The sequence below is a fragment of the Nicotiana attenuata genome, unplaced genomic scaffold (assembly GCF_001879085.1).
Source record: "Nicotiana attenuata strain UT unplaced genomic scaffold, NIATTr2, whole genome shotgun sequence".
Taxonomy (NCBI): Eukaryota; Viridiplantae; Streptophyta; class Magnoliopsida; order Solanales; family Solanaceae; genus Nicotiana; species Nicotiana attenuata.
In genome coordinates this window covers 263,089-281,217 of record NW_017671228.1, presented here as the reverse complement: position 1 = coordinate 281,217, position 18,129 = coordinate 263,089, and the positions used below count along the sequence as shown (strand labels likewise).

Sequence of the window (18,129 nt, the reverse complement as noted above, 5' to 3'; positions counted from 1 at the left end):
TTGTTCAAAAAAAGTAAAAGATACAAAAAATAACATCAAGACATTATCAAAAAGATCAGTTAAAACTTCAATACCTAGGAAGGTTGAAGTTCGACAGGTATAAAATAAAAACTTCAGCTATAGAGCCGAAGTTCGACAGGTATAAAACAAAAACTTCAGCTATAGAGCTGAAGTTCTACAGGTATAAAATAAAAACTATAGAGCTGAAGTTCGACAGGTATAAAACAAAAACTTCAGCTATAGAGCTGAAGTTCGACGGGTATAAAACAAAAACTTCAGCTCTAGAGATGGACTTCACCAGTAACAAACACAAAAACTTCAGCTCCTAAAGCTGGACTTCACCAACTACAAACACAAAAATTTCAGCTCCTAAAGCAGAACTTCACCAGTTACAAGCACAAAAACTTCAGCTCCTAAAGCTGAACTTCACCAATTACAAGCACAAAACACGCTGTAATTTTTACAAAAAACAAAACACAAATTCAAATCCAAAAATAATGCCAAAACATGAAAAAAAAACTTCAGCTCATATCTAAGATATCATTAAACTATAGTATCATCTGTTTAACTCTCAAAAATTTTAAAAATTTGAACGTCTAATCACAGAAGAAATTATAGAATTTTCATTAACAACATAAACACTCGTTCAAAAAACCTAAAAAAAAACACAATCGTAAAAGTAAAACTAATGCACTTATCAAACTAAACCCTAAGAAAATATTTTATCATAAATACATGACTATCAAAACCAAAATCAGAAATTAAATCGTAAAATAAAACCCAGAAAGTTAATTCAATGTACCTGTGATTAAATCGTAATGTGGGAACACCGACGACTAGCAGTTGAAAAATCAAAAACAACGACAAAAACCGTTTGATTTCAGAGAAGAACTTCAAAAAATGCGAATAACGGGAGAGAGAGACAAAGAAAGTAGAGGACTAGCGAATACTTGGAGAGAAAGTAGTCTTTTTAATATGGAAGGGCAAAATGGTCTTTTCAAATGGCTTTTAACAAAAAAACGGGTACGGGTGCAAACAGAAAGGCTACAGGTTAAAAAGGGGCACCCAAATAGGGCGCCCCGTGCAATTTTTACCTGATATTGTTGTTGTCCCTGGAAGCCCTGCTCCCGAAATTACTATATCTGCTACTTTATCTCCATCTCAAGGCTAAATATTACATTTTTGTCTAATTCATCTATTATTTTAGGATCAGACTAATTCACTTGTCTATAAATCACGTATAGATTTAACTATACCGTTTTACGGAAACAACAACTTTTACCATTACATCACAGCTCTCTTTATAGTAGCTCAACAAAATCTCTCTAGACACAATCTTCAAGCTACCATCAACCTTATTAGAATGTAACACGGATTTTTGTTTTAAAAAAAAAAAAGGGAATCAGAACAAGAAAAGATTGTTAATAACATCCCGTTCAAATATTCTACTAGATAAACACAGGTTTTCCCTTGGAATGACGAAAAGAACTGCCAATTCCATTGTTGCTGATTGCTGTATGATCCTTCCTCATCAAAATTCCGTCTCTTCCGATTGCTCTTATGATATAATCAATTTAAGTAATTTCATCACAAAACATGCATCTCCTACATTAGAAATAGACGTGTAATCATATAAGATTAGAAATAATCGCATCAAACAGAAAGTACAACATCACACATAGGGGGGAAAAAGAAGAAGAGAAAACTTCACCTGAGACTGTTTGGCATTGTTTATGTATATCTCCAAATGCACAAGTTTACAGGTGAGAAACCATGGTAATTCAAGGTGTTATAAGAAGTTGAAAGACAGACCTAAAATCACATTATTGCAGATCTATGAAATTAGGAAGCTTTCTTTGAGAAATACAACACAGCTACCATCAGCCCTTTTCTCTTCTTTTTTTCCCTAAAAGAGTAATTGCTATTATTGAAAAGAAAGAAAGAAAAACAACACCATGAAGATACTTGACTTTTGCCTCAATGAATAATCAAAGCTAGAAAAGATTGTTTGCTAATGCAATACATTCATTATGCTTGGCAGACACAATTGCCTGTCAGAATGGCAGGAGAACAACAATTCTCTTGATGCTGATTTCTGAATGATCCATTTTGACCAAACTCCATATATTTGGATTTCTCTTATGCGAGAAGATCGATTTCAGATGTTTCAATCACAATATAGGCATCTCCAAAGTTTGTAAAACATCTTTGAACTCGAATTCCCTCGTTTCTCTATTGAAACGCTCCACTAGTTTGTACCTGACATCATTCAAGTAAAAAGATTGTGCAGTGTCCAAAAGCCATTTTGCCTCCAAGTCGGCGAGCTTGCTAGTAAAGACAATGTCCCCTCGAACAAGAACCAGATCCTTGCTTTCAGCAAATTCGGTGTAGTAAGAAACTGTGAAGTATGGAGAAGCTTGAGTTCCTCTTGCCTTGTAATCTTCAAGGCCTGTGATAAGCATGTGTGGCGCCTGCACTGCATGAAGATTCAATAAATGGTAATGAATGACTGCAAGTGATATAGGGCATTTCATGTAATTAAAGCAACCTATAACCCCAACTTTCTTGATGTTGCATTTAATACACAGCGCTAAAGCTGATGTCACACAGGACATTGGCCAACAAATGTTAAGCATAAACAATATTTTGATTTATGCAGACTAACCAGAAAAGTACAGGTTCAGTTGGAGAGAACTATGTTGCTCAGACTCTCCAAAACAGCTGTTGTACCCGTGTCGGATCCTCCAAAAATACATTACTTTTGGAGGATCCGACACGCACCCATCGATATTTTTGGAGAGTCCGAACAACATAGGGAGAGAACAGATATTCTGTGAAATTCATCTTTTCCTCGCAACTAATTTTTGCTTCAGTTTTGGGATGGGGAGGGGAGGTGGGAGGGGTTGATCTACAAGTGCAGCTTAAAATTGAAGAAGGATCAGATATCATATTCACAGTACAGATGCCCAAAGGAATGGCTGGCTAACTACATGTACAACCAGAACCATTTATGTTCAGCTGGTAGAAAGGTTAGAAACTAGGTGCAGCCCAAGCACTACGATACTACATCTTTTTTCTTTTTCCTTTCTAAAGTATATTTATGTGAGAAACGATATTGTTTACTTTTGATTACTTGAAACTTTTATAGGTAACTTATATTTAGTAGAAATTTGCCACATATCTTGGACCCAAAATTGGATGGTGTGCATGATGGCAGCCAAGGTTTACAAGTCTCAAGACCCTTCACAAGATCTGTCATGGGTGGCTTTCCAGCCATGCCCCATGACCCCTTGGGCGCGCCCCGTGGCGTCCTAGCAAGCCTCCCAATGCCTAGCGCCACGGACAGCCCCTTGGTCTTGGCCGCGCCAAGTGACAAGCGCACAGGTGCCTCTGTCGGCCCACCGATATCCCTCGCCAGCGCCAAGCCGCAGGCAGATTCAAACAACGTCGTGCGTGCAGATCGTGATGCCAAAGACAATGCTGCTGACAACGGACATGTTGTTGCCTTATAGAAAACTAAGTCATTTTCATTGTAAATATAGAGTAGTTTTATTTCAAGTACTTCCATTATGTTTCTCTAGCGTATTCAAGTCTAGTCTTGTAGTTTTGAATTATTTTTTTTTAAGCATTATTAGGGGGGATCAAGCAATCAAAACTTTCTAGCAAGCAAGCAATTCTCTGTACTGGTGTCTCTCCCCCTCGACACCGCATTGCTTTTCTGTAATAGCTTTCATTAATGCAATCAAGCTTTCTTTCATTCTCAATTCTCATTTCTGTTCTCTCAATTGCTCTTGACATTGGTTTTCCCGTACGGCACTGACAATCTCGTCTAGCGTACGAAGGGGACCTCAGTTGGCGAACACCGACTGCACTGACATCAGTTGCTTAGCCTTACGTCGCCCTTCCAAGGAATCTCAGGAAGGCGCCACGTAACAGTTGGTATCAGAGCCTATGCTCGACATTGGACGAGGGAACGTATTGATATTACCACCATTTCTAACCATGGTGAATCATGGGGACCGCATTGCGGCCCTCGAAGGGGCGGTTGAGGTATTACGGCCTATCATGGATACGGTGCCTGAACTAAGAACCAACCTAGTGCAAAGGTTGGACGACCTGGACCGCAGGGTGCTCCAGGCCGAAGTTGACATAGAAAACATCAGTCGCGACTCCGAGGGAGACCGGCAGACGGCAACCACAGAGGCAGCCGAAATTTTTGGGAAATTCGAGGGGCTCAACAGGAGCGCACCGAGGATTTAGCCTACAGGGCACAAAAGGCAGACAGGGTGACTGCCATGCAACAAACTATCGACAAATTGACAGACCAGCTCAATGTTGTCACCGCTGCTTTACAGGGCCTACTTCGAGGAGGTGGAAACCAAATCGAGGGCGCTGTGAACCCCGCTTCCGCGACACAGAAACTGAAAATTCCTGAGCCAAAGCCACACAGTGGAGCTAGGAATGCCAAGGAAGTGGAGAACTTCATCTTTGACGTCGAACAGTATTTCGATGCTATTACGGGCCTGGAGGAAGCTAAGAAGGTAGCAACTGCTGCCATGTATCTTCAGGGTGATGCTAAACTTTGGTGGCGGGTGAAGTACAAAGCCATCAGGGCCGGTGAAGATGCTCTCGAGACATAGGCAGAACTGAAGGCAAGGAGAAAGCTACGGGAGCTCCGCCAGACCAAATCAGTGCGAGACTACGTGCGAGAATTCTCCGCGCTCATGCTAAGCATACGCAACATGGGGGACAAAAACAAGCTCTTCACCTTCCTGGAAGGGTTGAAACCTTATGCCCGTGTGGAGCTCCAAAGACAAAGGGTAGATACCCTTCCCAAGGTGATCCAAGCAACTGAATGCCTTGGGGACTATCAAATAGAAGCTCGGAAGGACAGGCCTCAGCCGCCTGCCCGAGCGGGATTCAAAGGGGGCCAACCTAGCAATGGTGGTCCTAGCAGAAGCGGGGGAGATCAGAGCTCAACCAAATCTAAGGTTCCTTCCTCAGGCAGCAATAGTGCTGCATCAAACAACAATGACCGGGGGAGAAAGCCTCCTTCAGGGTGCCGTCATTGCGGCGGACCACATTGGAACAATGAGTGTCCACATGCACAGATGAACGCCCATCAGGCTATTGATGTTAGGACAGATGACGACTCAGACGATGCGGACCAGACTGAACCAGTAGGTGTCTTCAATGCAATTGTTGGTTCCATTTCTGAGGCATCAGCGGAGACCAGTGCTGGTATCCGTAAGAAGAAGGACCCATGTCCAGTCACCAAGAAAGGGAAAAAGAAGGCGAATGAGGAGACTCCTCTTAAACAAAAGAGGACTTTAATGTTCGTTGAGATGAAGGTGAATGGCAAGCCCATTTGGGCTATGATAGACATGGGTGCTACCCACAACTACTTAGCCTCGACTTAGGTGGAGCGCCTGGGTCTAGTTGTAGGGAAAGGTAGAGATAGTGTCAAGGCTATCAACTCACCTCCCCAGCCAGTGGGTGGAATAGCCAAAGAGGTACCGGTGAAGTTTGGCCCTTACGAAGGAAAATTCAACCTGCGAGTGGTGATCATAGATGACTTCGAGTTGATAGTTGGGTTGGAATTCTTAAGGCAAACCAACACCATGCTTGTACCATTTTGCAGACATGCTATTGATGATGGGAACCAACAAGGCCAAGCCCTGCATTATCCCGTGCATGCCCATGAAGATGGCCGATGAGAACATCTCGGCCTTGCAATTGAAGAAGGGGGTCAAAAGGAATGAACCTACGTTCCTGGCAACCCTCTGCATTGAAGATATAGAACGCTCCTCGGGTCCCATTCCTGAACCCGTGAAGGAGCTACTACTGGAGTTTGAAGATGTCATGCCACAAAACATGCCAAAGCGGCTCCCGCCTAGGCGCACTGTGGACCATGAAATTGAGTTGGTGCCGGGCGGGAAGCCACCTGCCCGGGCGCCTTACAGAATGTCACAACCCGAACTCACTGAGCTTCGGAGACAATTAACGGAAATGCTAGATACAGGGATCATTGTACCCTCCAAGTCCCTATACGGGTCCCCTGTTCTATTCCAAAAGAAACATGATGGCAGCCTGCGACTCTCTGTGGATTATCGAGCTCTAAACAAAATCACCGTGAAGAACAAGTACCCTATTCCTTAATGGCAGACTTGTTCGATAGACTAGGTGGTGCGACGGTGTTCACCAAGATAGACCTCAAGAGAGGTTACTGGCAAGTTCGGATCGCAGAGCGTGATGAACACAAGACGACATGTGTAACAAGATATGGGTCGTACAACTTCCTGGTCATGCCGTTCGGCTTGACTAATGCCCCGGCTACATTTTGCACTCTGATGAACCAAGTCTTCCAAGAGTACATTGACGAATTCGTGGTGGTCTACTTGGATGACATTGTGGGTATATAGCCAAACATTGGAAGAACACTTAGTGCATTTGCGGAAGGTCCTAGCTCGTTTGCGGGAGCATGAACTATATGCAAAGCTATCCAAATGCTCCTTTGCTCAGAAGCAAATTGACTTCCTCGGACATGTCATCGAGGAAGGACGCATCAAGATGGACCAACAGAAGATTCAGGCCATCACAGATTGGCCGCCGCCTAAGGATGTCCACGCCTTGAGGGCGTTCCTTGGCCTATGCAACTTCTACCGGCGGTTTGTGAAGAACTACTCCCTTATCGCAGTACCATTGACAGAACTCCTCAAGAAGGTCACACCCTGGGATTGGGGACCAAGGAGAGCGGAGGCCTTTAACGCATTAAAAGCGGCTATGTCTAGTAGCCCCGTCTTGGCCATCCTTGATTTGGCCAAGTCGTTCGAGGTACAAACGGATGTATCTGACTATGCCCTCGGCGGAGTCTTGCTACAAGAAGGGCACCTTGTAGCGTACGAGAGTCGGAAGCTGAAGGATGCAGAGCGGCGCTATGCCGCCCATGAGAAAGAATTATTGGATGTCGTCCACTGCTTGCGCCTTTGAAGGCACTATCTGCTGGGAACCCGTTCGGGGTCAAGACAGACAACACAGCTGTCAGCCATTTCATGACCCTGCTGAAGCTGAACGGTCGACAAACCAGGTGGCAGGAACTCCTAGCTGAATTCCGCTTCAACCTGGAGTACCGCAGGGGAAAGACCAATCATTTTGCTGATGCACTATAGTCGGAGAGCTGATCTAGCATCGGTGTGCCAACTCGCCACCCTAAAGGGGGAGCGAAGTAGCCACCTCCATCAAGGACCAGATACAGGATCTACTCACCAAGGATCCTGCTGCTCAGTATTTGGTTGATTTGGTAGGACGGGGCAAGACTCGCCAGTTCTACATGGAAGATGGTTTTCTGAAAGTCAAAGGAAACCGACTTTATGTTCCAAAAGGAGGAGATCTGCGGAGGACTCTTCTAGCGGAATGTCATGATACTCTGTGGGTCGGCCATCCCGGTGAAGAACGCACCATGGCGTTACTTTGTCGTGCCTATTATTGGCCTCAAGTGGCCGATGATGTCGCTCAGCTTGTCTAGTATGCCAGAAGGACAAGTCGGACCGCTTGACACAAGCGGGACTCTTGGAACCACTAGCTGTCCCAAAGAGACCTTGGGAAAGCGTTTCCCTGGATTTTATCACCGGATTGCCCAAGGTCGGAGATCTCACAACTATCTCGGTTGTGGTGGACCGGTTTTACAAGTATGTCACATTTATTGCAGCCCCACAATATATATCAGCAGAAGATACAGCTCGACTCTTCTTCTCTCATGTCGTCAAATATTGGGGCTTACCCAAAGACATTGTTAGTGATCGCGACTCACGCTTCAGTAGCAACTTTTGGACCCAACTCTTTAAGTGCCTGAGGTCAAAATTGAGTCACATCACAAGTTTTCATCCGCATTCTGATGGCCAGACGGAGCGGTTCAATGGTATGTTGGAGGAATATCTCCGCCACTTTGTAACCGGATCGCAGAAGAATTGGGTGAAGCTTCTGGATGCTGCTCAACTGTGTTTCAATTCACAAAAGAGCTCTAGTACGAACAAAAGCGCTTTTGAAATTGTTACCGAACAACAACCGCTACTCCCACACACTGTGAATGCACCAAACATGGCTAAGTCTCCTCGAGCTACTAGCTTCTCAAAAGAATGGAAGCGGAATCTGGAAATAGCACGGAGCTATCTTGTCAAAGCTCAAAAGCGGATGAAGAGGCATGCTGATCACAATCGTCGCTTTGTTGAATATCAGGTAGGAGATAAGGTGATGGTCAAAATCCCAAAGCGGTACTTATTTGCGGGGTCCATGACCCTCGCCTATTGCAAATATACATTGTACCCTTGTCCATTGAAAGGCGCATTGGGAAAGTTGCATATCGAGTGGATACACCAGCTTGGTGAAAAATTCATCCTGTTTTCCATGTCAGTCTCCTGAAACCTTTTCGGGAAGACACGGAGGATCCTTCAAGGAGCCAGCTCACAATACCCAGTATTCGAGGTCCCAATTTAACCGGGAAAAGGTGTGTTGAAGCTATCCTTGATGACAGAGTGATTCATGCCTCAAGGAAAGATCACCAAGAGTTCTTGGTGAAATGGCAGGGCTGTGATGCAGAGGAGAATACTTGGGAGAGGGGAACAAACCTCAAAGCCTACAAGAGCCTCATTGAAGATTATTTTGCAAGTAAGGCGTCGAGGACGTCGCCAACTCAGGTAGGGAAGAATGTCATTGGCAGCTTTCCAGCCATGCCCCATGACCCCTTAGGCGCGCCCCGTGGCGTCCTAGCAAGCCTCCCAATGCCTAGCGCCACGGACGGCCCCGTGGTCTTGGCCGCGCCAGTGACAAGCGCGCAGGTGCCTCTGTCGCCCCACCGATATCCGTCGCCAGCGCCAAACCGCAGGCAGATTCCAACAGCGTCGCACGCACAAACAACGCCGCGCACGCAGACCATGATGCCAAAGACAATGTTGCTGACAACGGACCTGTTGCTGCCTTATAGAAAACTAAGTCATTTTCATTGTAAATATAGAGTAGTTTATTTCAAGTACTTCCATTATGTTTCTCTAGCATATTCAAGTCTAGTCTTGTATTATTTTTTTAAGCATTATTATGGGGGATCAAGCAATCAAAACTTTCTAGCAAGCAAGCAATTCTCTATACTGGTGTCTCTCCCCCTCGACACCGCATTGCTTTTCTGTAATAGCTTTCATTAATGCAATCAAGCTTTCTTTCATTCTCAATTCTCATTTCTGTTCTTTCAATTGCTCTTGACATTGATTTTCCCGTACGGCACTAACAATCTCGTCTAGCGTGCGGAGGGGACCTCAGTTGGCGGACAGCAACTGCACTGACATCAGTTGCCAAGGAATCTCAGGAAGGCGCCGCGTAACAGATTATATGCCAAGAAATTACAAGACTTACAAACTCTTGCATGAGGATAGAAACTGTTAGTTCCATTGTCTAAATAGTAGTAAATAACCCTAATCGCATATGTATTAGGAGTAGTACATGTATTGCATATATAGGGCTCATTGTATCATTGTCAATATTAGTCAATAATATATTTTCTCCCGTGCTTTCTCACATAAACCATGGAGGAGGGGTGTTGGTGGAAACCTACAAAGTTGAACAACTTCATACAACTCATAGGAGATGACGAGGTTCAAGTATCAAAGGGAGAAAGCACCAAAGAGGCCAAAAACTGAAGTTGCAGGCTGCAGTTTCTATGCAGAACACAGACAGCCGTTATTGCGCGAAGATGGCCCAAGATGAAGGAAGCGTGATCACGAGGTTTCAGGCTGCAATCGCGAGAAGGGTGATCCTGAAGAAGTCCGCGATCACGGGGTCCCAGAATGCGTTCACGAGAAGGGTCAACCTGATAAGTCCACTATCGCGGAGTCCCAGACTGCGATGCATGGGAGGCCGATTCACTGAAGACGCAATTGCAGGGTCCCAGACCGGGATTGAAATGAAGGCCTACCAGGCTGATTTTCCAATTTCGGTCCATTTCCTTTTTAGGCCAAATTAGGGACTATTAAATCATTTCGGTGTAATAATTAGTTCAGGCAGACATCAAGGTGACTGGTGGTGGAACGATGTAGTCCAAGGAAAAGTGGAGGCGAAGAAGGCGGCGTTTGCTAAGTTGGCAGGGAGCTCAAGCGAAGAAGAAAAGAGAGTCAACAGGGAGAACTACAAGGTGGCGAGGAAGGAAGCGAAGCTGGCGGTCTCGGAAGCAAAAAATGCGGCGTTTGGTCGCATGTACGAGGAATTAGGGGGAGAAAGGCGGGGACAGGAAGTTATTCAGGCTGGCTAAAGTGAGGGAGAGGAAGGCGCGGGATCTAGACCAAGTTAGGTGCATCAAGGACGAGGATGGTAGAGTTCTGATGGGGGAGTCTCAAGTCAAGCAGAGGTGGCAGGCGTACATTCGAGACCTGCTTAACGAGGAGGGGGATCGAGACGTAGAGCTAGGGGAGTTGGGGAATTTAGAGCGTCAAAGGGACCTTGGGTACTGCAGGCGCATTAGGGTGGAGGAGGTCATGGGGGCTTTGCGTAGGATGAGTAGGGGTCGAGCGACCGGGCCAGACGAAATCCCGGTGGAGTTCTGGATATGCATAGGTAGGCCAGGAGTAGAGTGGCTGTCCAGGTTGTTCAATGTGATCTTCAGGACTAAGAGGATGTCGGAGGAGTGGAGGTGGAGTACAGTGGTGCCCGTGTATAAGAACAAAGGGATATCCAGTGTTGTAACAACTATAGGGTATCAAATTACTAAGCCATACCATGGAAGTCTGGGAGCGGGTGGTTGAGGGTGAGGGAGATGACGTCTATATCCGTGAACCAGTTCGGTTTCATGCCGGGCCGCTCCACTACAGAAGCTATCCACCTTGTCAGGAGATTGGTGGAACACTTCAGGGATAAGAAGAAGGACCCATGGTGTTTATCGACTTGGAGAAGGCCTACGACAAGGTCCCAAGGGAGGTGCTATGGAGGTGTCTGGAGGCGAAGAGCGTGCCGGAAGCCTACATCAGAGTGATCAAGGACATGTACGATGGAGCTAAGACTAGGGTTAGGACGGTGGGTGGCGACTCAGACCATTTCCCGGTGGTAATGGGGCTTCATCAAGGATCTGCACTTAGCCCTCTCTTATTTGCTTTGGTGATGGATGCTATAACACGCCATATTCAAGGGGATGTGCCATGGTGTATGCTATTTGCTGATGACATAGTCCTGATAGACGAGGCGAGGGTCGGTGTTAACGAGAGGTTGGAGGTCTGGAGGCAGACTCTCGAGTCCAAGGGTTTCAAACTAAGCAGGGCTAAGACAGAGTACCTGGAGTGCAAGTTTAGCACCGAGCCGAGCGAAGTAGGCAGAGAAGTCAAGCTTGGATCTCAGGTCATCGCCAAGAGGGACAGTTTCAGATATCTTGGGTCGGTGATTCAGGGGGACGGAGGGATCGACGGGGATGTCACTCACCGTATAGGGGCGGGGTGGTCGAAATGGAGGCTTGCATCAGGAGTCTTGTGTGACAAGAAAGTGCCTCAGAAACTCAAAAGGGAAGTTTTATAGAGCTGTGGTTAGACCTGTCATGTTGTATGGGGCTGAGTGATGGCCGGTGAAGAACTCCCATGTCCAGAGAATGAAGGTTGCGGAGATGAGGATGCTCGGGTGGATGTGTGGGCTCACCAGGTTAGATAGGATTAGGAATGAAGTTATTCGGGAGAAGGTGGGGGTGGCCCCAGTAGATGAGAAGATGCGGGAAGCAAGGCTCAGGTTGTACGGGCATGTGCGGAGGAGAAGCCCCGATGCCCCGGTGAGGAGTTGTGAGCGGCTGGCGGTGGTTGGCGCGAGTCGAGGCAGAGGGAGGCCCAAGAGGTATTGGGGAGAGGTGATTAGGCAGGACATGGCTAGAATGCGGATTTCCGAGGACATGGCCCTGGATAGAAAGTCTGGAGGTCTGGTATCAGGATTGCAGGATAGGGGCGTCTAGAATTTTTCGTACTTCTGTCCCGGCGCTTGGGGGGGGGTTTGGTAGGGCTCNGGGGGGGTTGTTTGGTAGGGCTGGCTCTCCATAGATGATTTGTGTATTGTATTGTGCCCCCTTATGGTAGTTATTGGTCGATATATTTGCATGCCATTTTATTTATGGTTTATGTTTAGATAATTATTTATGTGATTTCTGCTGAAGTCACTAATGCTCTTTTGCTTTTTGTTTTTTGTTTTTGTTTTCCTTTTCCTTTTCTTGAGCCGAGGGTCGATTGGAAACAGCCTCTCTGCCCTTTCGGGTAGGGGTAAGGCCTATGTACGTATTACCCTCCCTAGACACCACCTCGTGGGACTATACTGGGTAGTTGTTGTTGTTGTTGTTGTATATATACTATCTTTCCTAGAATAGTAGGGTTTAGCATACTTTGATGGTAGACAACTTTGAGAATGTTTGGATGGTATCCAATTGTTGCTACAAACCTTGCAAACGGGAGTTCAAGTTGATCACTTAAACTTGAGGGTTTCTTATAGGATTGGTACACTTTAATTTGCTGAATTAAGGTATTTGATTGTTATTGAATATTCTGGTTTATGCCTTAAAGTTGTGTCTCTTCTAAATCTTTATTTGCTTCCCTGTAATTCTTGTTTATGTAGTTTGATTCCTATCAGTGTACTAATGAGAACGGAACTCCATACTAGAAGTACTGAGAAAATAACAAACATATCATTAACTGCAGTCTTCAAAAAGCACAGGGTATTTTACCTTTAAAAGAAGCCTCAGAAACGACTAAGGATTCCATATGTGGGTAAACCAGGCAAGTAACAGAAAACAGATCAAAATAGTAAGATATAAAACTCAAGCGGGGAAGTTTTGTTTTTGATTCTGGCAATCTGCAGTCTCTTTCCCTCAAAGCATGCTTTATTTCACTCTAGCCATAGTGTCCACATTATGCAGTTGGGAATAGTTTTTCATATTAGCTTTAAGCTCCTTTTTACTCTCTGGGATTGCCACATTTCCAGCAAGCTACTAATCTTCTGAGGTAGCACCAAAGATATGCCCATTATGTTCAAGAAAAATTCCCAGCATTGTCTTGAAATTTGCAATGCAAGAAGAGATGCTCAACTGTTTCCTCCTCTGCGTTGCAAAAATAACATCTACTGCACAGAGAAAACCCTCTCCTCTGTAACTTATGCTGAGTTTGGCAGGCATCCCTAGCTGCTAGCCAACCAAAAAAAAAAAGCTGCTTTCATAGGTGCTTTAGTTCTCCAAATCATCTTCCAAGGCCAGTTTAGAATTCCCTGACTAGTTTGTTGTTGCAACGTTTTGTAGCAATTATTCACTGCGAATATATTATCCCTGCTTCCGATCCAAATTAGCCTATCTGTTTTGTGTTGATCTATTGAACATGAATTCAGAAGTTGAAGCAGTTCACAGAAACTATCCACTTCCCAGTCATTCAGATTTCTTCTGAAAATAACATTCCATCCTGATTCTTCTTTAAAACCTGCGACATAACCCTCTTTATTCAACGCACAGTTAAATAGATCTGGAAATCTGCTTTTGAGGCTCTCATTACCACACCAAATATCCAGCCAAAATTTAATCCTACCACCATTTCCCACCTCCAAACTAGTCTGCTGTAAAAATTCATCCCACCAGCCACCAATCGTTTTCCGAATCCCGCCACAGCTTCTCAGTTGAGAAGGAATTTGTTTCCACCCAATCTTTGCACCATAAATGGCATCTATTATTTTCTGCCAAATTTCCTCTCCCTCTCTACTGTATCTCCATAGCCATTTAAATAGTAAGCTTTTATTGTGCAATTTCAGATTCCTCACTCCTAGTCCACCTCTCTTTTTATCTTCAATAACCATTTGCTATTTAACCAGATGTGTCTTCTTCTTGTCTGAGCTTCCATCCCACAAAAAGTTCCTTCTTATAGAATCTAATTTCTTTTCTACTGCTTTAGGCATACTGAATAAGGACATGGTGTATGTGGGTATCCCATCCAAGACACTATTCATTAGAGTCAGCCTGCCCCCAAAAGATAAGTATTGCTTCTTCCATGGAGTAAGTTTATTACTTGTTATATCTTTACTCGAATATTTATCCTCAAGTACAGAATATTTCTGGCATAGGATTAGCAGTCCAATGGACCACTAATTGTTCTTGTCCCACTTTCCTCGGTTTGAGGCTGGGTGTACCATTTGCGTGTGGATATGATCATGATTCAAAAATTTGTTTCAAGGTTAAATTGAGGATGAATTTTATGATAAGACAAGAGTCAACGCGTCACTTTTGGTTCCCCTGCAGACATCAGTACTAAACTGTGCCTGGAAAAATTGATCTAGAAATGAGGAACTCATTGTCACAGGCTAATTTCTAAGCACTAGTCACTAGATTGAAATGCAAAGTATCAAATACTGCAGCAGTTTAGACCAAGGTAACCTTGAAATTCAACTCCTTTCAGGTTCATCAGCATTGCCTTGCTCTTTGCCTTTGATGGTTTCTTTTACATAGAACTTAGTCTAATTAACCATTATTTTCTTTTTTACTTGAAAATTATTACAAGAAACATACAAATAAGTATTATACAATCAGGCAATAAGCAGATATTCACATTGCATATGGTTACTGCTCAAAGTAGATCCAATATAAAACAAGTAGTGCAGCATCTACTACGTATATTAAATCGACTAAAGAAAGAAGAAGATTCCACAGATTTGTTTAAGTTACATTCAGTAGACTTTAAACTATATTAACTTTACATATTTTGATGTTGTATTTGAGTTTATGAGTTGGTGTTCTATTTGGTTGAAATTGTAAAGATTCCACATATTTGTTTAATAGGTGGGGGCCCTGCTTTGTTGTTAAATATTATTTATGGTATGGATGGTAAGTGGTTTTATATTAAAAACCTTTTCAAGTCAATTTTAAAGTGGTGTTCCAGCCATTGTCACTTTGTAAGATATGTGTATGAGTTTGAGTGGCTTTATTGGGACAAAAAAAGATAAATGACCTTACTACTAGGTAATTCCATTAAGTTGAGTGACCATTTGAGGAAACTCTATATATCTGACTGCGAATCGTAATATTATATCTAAATAACAAGTTCATTGTAAAATGAACCTTAAAAAGATGGAAGGCGTTTCGCTTTTCTGAGAATAAGCTGAGCTCCTGTCAGTGATAGCATAAGAAGTAGAGAAAGAGCAACTCTTAGAATAGTTTTTTGATAGACTCTTAGGGATAGTGTCTACAACATGATAATAGGTTTTACAATGCATATCAACAGAGATTGTTAAATCATAAAAGGAGCAAGATGAGTCTGACCTTGCACAAACATGGTTGTATAACCACTTCCCCTCCACAGTGGAATCACAAAATATCGGCTACACAAGAAAACAGAAGTAAAATGTCAAAGATAAGGAAGGAAGTGGCATTAAACAAAGCAACTTATTAGAGTCCGAGAAAACAAATGAATAAGAAGAAGAAGCACATTTACCAACTTGAAGATCTTTGCTCGAAGAGCTTATATAACTTAGCTTTCATTGATGCTGCAATATGACCTCTTCCCAAGTGATACTGAGATGACATAATCATGCAACAAAAGGGAAAAAAGGGAGAAAGAAAAGGATCATTCCAGAAATCATTAACACGTTAGGAAAGCAAAAGTTACTGAATCAAACAGCAAGTTGTGTCATAGACTGCAGACTATGATCAAAATGTATATCCAACTTAATAAAATAAAGACATGCAAAGGTACATGGATGTTCATAGCTAAAATTACTTCAATGGCAGAAATCTGGTGGAAGAGCAGCTTCCTAAGGGAAACATGAGAAGGCAATCCACAATCCAAGCATCTCTGAAGCATTACATCATAGGATCGATTGGCTTAAAAACACTAAGTTTCACAAGAAAATCTGTCGGCGGGGTACATTTAGACCAAAGATCAAAAGAATTGGGTCTCTAATCCCTCCTGCAAATCCTCATCCCATTTGCAGCATAAAATGCTATTAATAGCCGTCATCTAAAGAAGATTTTAATGCAATCATAAAACAAGCATGGACAGGTAAGACTAGAAAACCAGACAACATATATTTTTGGCTACCTGAATCACTTTTACAAGTTTATCATAATGATCAGATAAACCTCGAGACTTCAAATTTCTAGTGTAGTAAGAGAAACTGGCTAACCTACTCATTTCTATAACAAAAGCTTGGTCGAGTTGTGAATTGTTCATCATATTGAATGACTAATGTAACTTACAACAGTCCACAATCAGAACTCAAGGCTGAAAACTATCTCAAGAAAGACAACAATGCATTTGAAAACTATCAAAATAACAAAAAAGAAAGGTTGAAAGATTACATCATCCCAAACGTCAGCAAGCTCTTCAGCTGATTTGTTTTTCGCCCTCTCCATGTCAATAATAGAGTCCAAGGGCTTTGGCTTCAACGGGCTGAAGCCAGAAGCAAATTTTGATGTCCTAATGGAACCAAGCGAACCCCATTTCAAGAAATCACAAGGAATAGCATTTCGTTGTGACTTATAAAATATCTGTCGCAGAGTTGAACTTCTGTATGGTTGTCTTAAGACCATAGAGAAAGAAGAAGCATTTCCATAGCAAGGAATAACAGAAGAGAGTATTCTCTTTGATGCGCGACTTGACAAAGAGCGTATCATGGTTTATCTGCAATAACACTGAAAATCCGGAACATCAAAATCTCATCTTATGCCACAAACAAAACCTAGAGATAGAACATGTACATTCATATAACCATTTCCCAAATAGACTGCACATATGACCAATGAAACCTCTGTATACGTTGCGAGCCTGTAGTAAATCAAATAGGGAGTAGTAAATATAATGGAAACTAGGGAGTAACAACCTGAAAATGCTAGGTGTGAATTACATCTACAACACTTAGTATGAGCCCACATGCTCTAACTTTTATGGGCAAGTTCAGTCGTCACCTAAGCTTGTAGGATGCACAGGCTAGACAGTGATTAATCGAGGTGCGCTCAAGCAGACACAGACACCGCAGGCATAAAAGAAAAAAAATAATGACAACTAAGGAGTGTTAAATATGTTAATCCAACTTCAGTGGGCAAAATTTATGGTCAGTTTGGTACTTTTCTACACTGATATAGGTCAGGTGGTAGATAACGGGATCCCAAACCTAGCAATTATGAGAGCAACAGAACAGCTAATGTTTTGTGCCCCTAGGACTTTGTTCTAGTGGTAGGAGTGTAGCATGTGATGTGTGGTTTAGGTGCAAGTCACAGGTTTGAACCCTGTTGCAGACACAAGTTTGACATTTAAGTGGATAAGAGTAGAGTGTGGGGCCCATCATCAACCAAGTTTCGACCCTTGCACCAATGACCCTCGGGATTTCTCGATTACCAAAAATATAAGAAATGGTAATGTTTTGCTAGAACAGAAAAGTTGAGGTTCCAAGATCCTATAAGTCTTGGAATTTACTCTCATATGTTAACTTTTACTGGTTGAAAAATGTGCACGTCGCCTTAACTATGGTATTTATTTGGAGTTAATTCAAACAATTTGTGAACCCGAATAGTTGGTTTACTTCTACATTCATTTCTTCAGTAGAAATTAAGGAAAGGGGTAAGATTATCAACCAAATTAGATGGGAGAAAAATTTAATTTTTTTAAAGTTATAAATTAGAAGCAGGAATTCAGTCAAGAACAACAAAGATTGCATTTTTCATGGACAATTGCGAGCTAAATCTAAGAATCATCAATTAAAATTTAATTGAGACAGTTAAACAGACCCAAAAAGAAAGGAAAAGGAACTAAGTTAACATAAGCTGCTTCTACATTTTCCCAACCCAAATGAGAAGAAAGAATACAAGTACCTGATTAAAAGAAGATTGGAGTCGCCGGAGAAGAGAGAGTAGAGATTCGGAGTCTATAAAGAAAGCCTGAGTTTCTGAGAAATATGACAAAATAATACCTTATGTTTGAGTATAGGTTTATGATGGTCCTTTAAATATGCATTTAACAGTTATAGTCCTTTAAGTTTACCAAAACTTAACAATTTGTCTTTGTCCACTTTTTAAGTTAACTTTTGGGACTTTTGGTAAACTTTTGATAGTGTTAGTTGAAATGTAATCGCCGGACTATGCGTTTGGTAGTGTATTCTTAT

The 18,129-nt window shown here is 42.9% G+C and overlaps 1 protein-coding gene across 3 annotated transcripts; it reads right to left on the bottom strand.

The window, feature by feature from the left end:
- Positions 1-1,258: 1,258 nt before the first annotated feature.
- Positions 1,259-17,946, bottom strand: LOC109206843 (ATP synthase mitochondrial F1 complex assembly factor 1). 3 transcript variants are annotated; one of them, XM_019369705.1, is made up of 6 exons: positions 17,840-17,946; positions 16,331-16,663; positions 15,465-15,544; positions 15,293-15,351; positions 1,712-2,476; positions 1,259-1,605 (listed from the first exon to the last, which is right to left on the bottom strand). In XM_019369705.1, exons 2-5 carry the CDS (start codon positions 16,643-16,645, stop codon positions 2,172-2,174), a joined length of 759 nt encoding a protein of 252 aa, XP_019225250.1. In that variant the 5' UTR covers positions 16,646-16,663; positions 17,840-17,946; the 3' UTR covers positions 1,259-1,605; positions 1,712-2,171. The 3 variants fall into 3 exon arrangements, with proteins under 3 accessions (XP_019225250.1, XP_019225253.1, XP_019225251.1); XM_019369708.1 differs by having other exon boundaries at positions 16,331-16,652; positions 17,840-17,944; XM_019369706.1 differs by lacking the exon at positions 17,840-17,946 and adding an exon at positions 17,756-17,834.
- Between the last annotated feature and the right edge of the window lie 183 nt (positions 17,947-18,129).

What these genes read in the sequence shown, in the direction of transcription:
- LOC109206843 (XM_019369705.1), bottom strand. Translation starts at nt 16,645, where the DNA reads ATGATACGCTCTTTGTCAAGTCGCGCATCAAAGAGAATACTCTCTTCT. An exon ending in TTGCTGACGTTTGGGATGAT is followed by an intron (nt 15,545 to 16,330) that starts GTAATCTTTCAA and finishes ATGTCATCTCAG; the next exon opens with TATCACTTGGGAAGAGGTCA. An exon ending in GAGCAAAGATCTTCAAGTTG is followed by an intron (nt 15,352 to 15,464) that starts GTAAATGTGCTT and finishes TTTCTTGTGTAG; the next exon opens with CCGATATTTTGTGATTCCAC.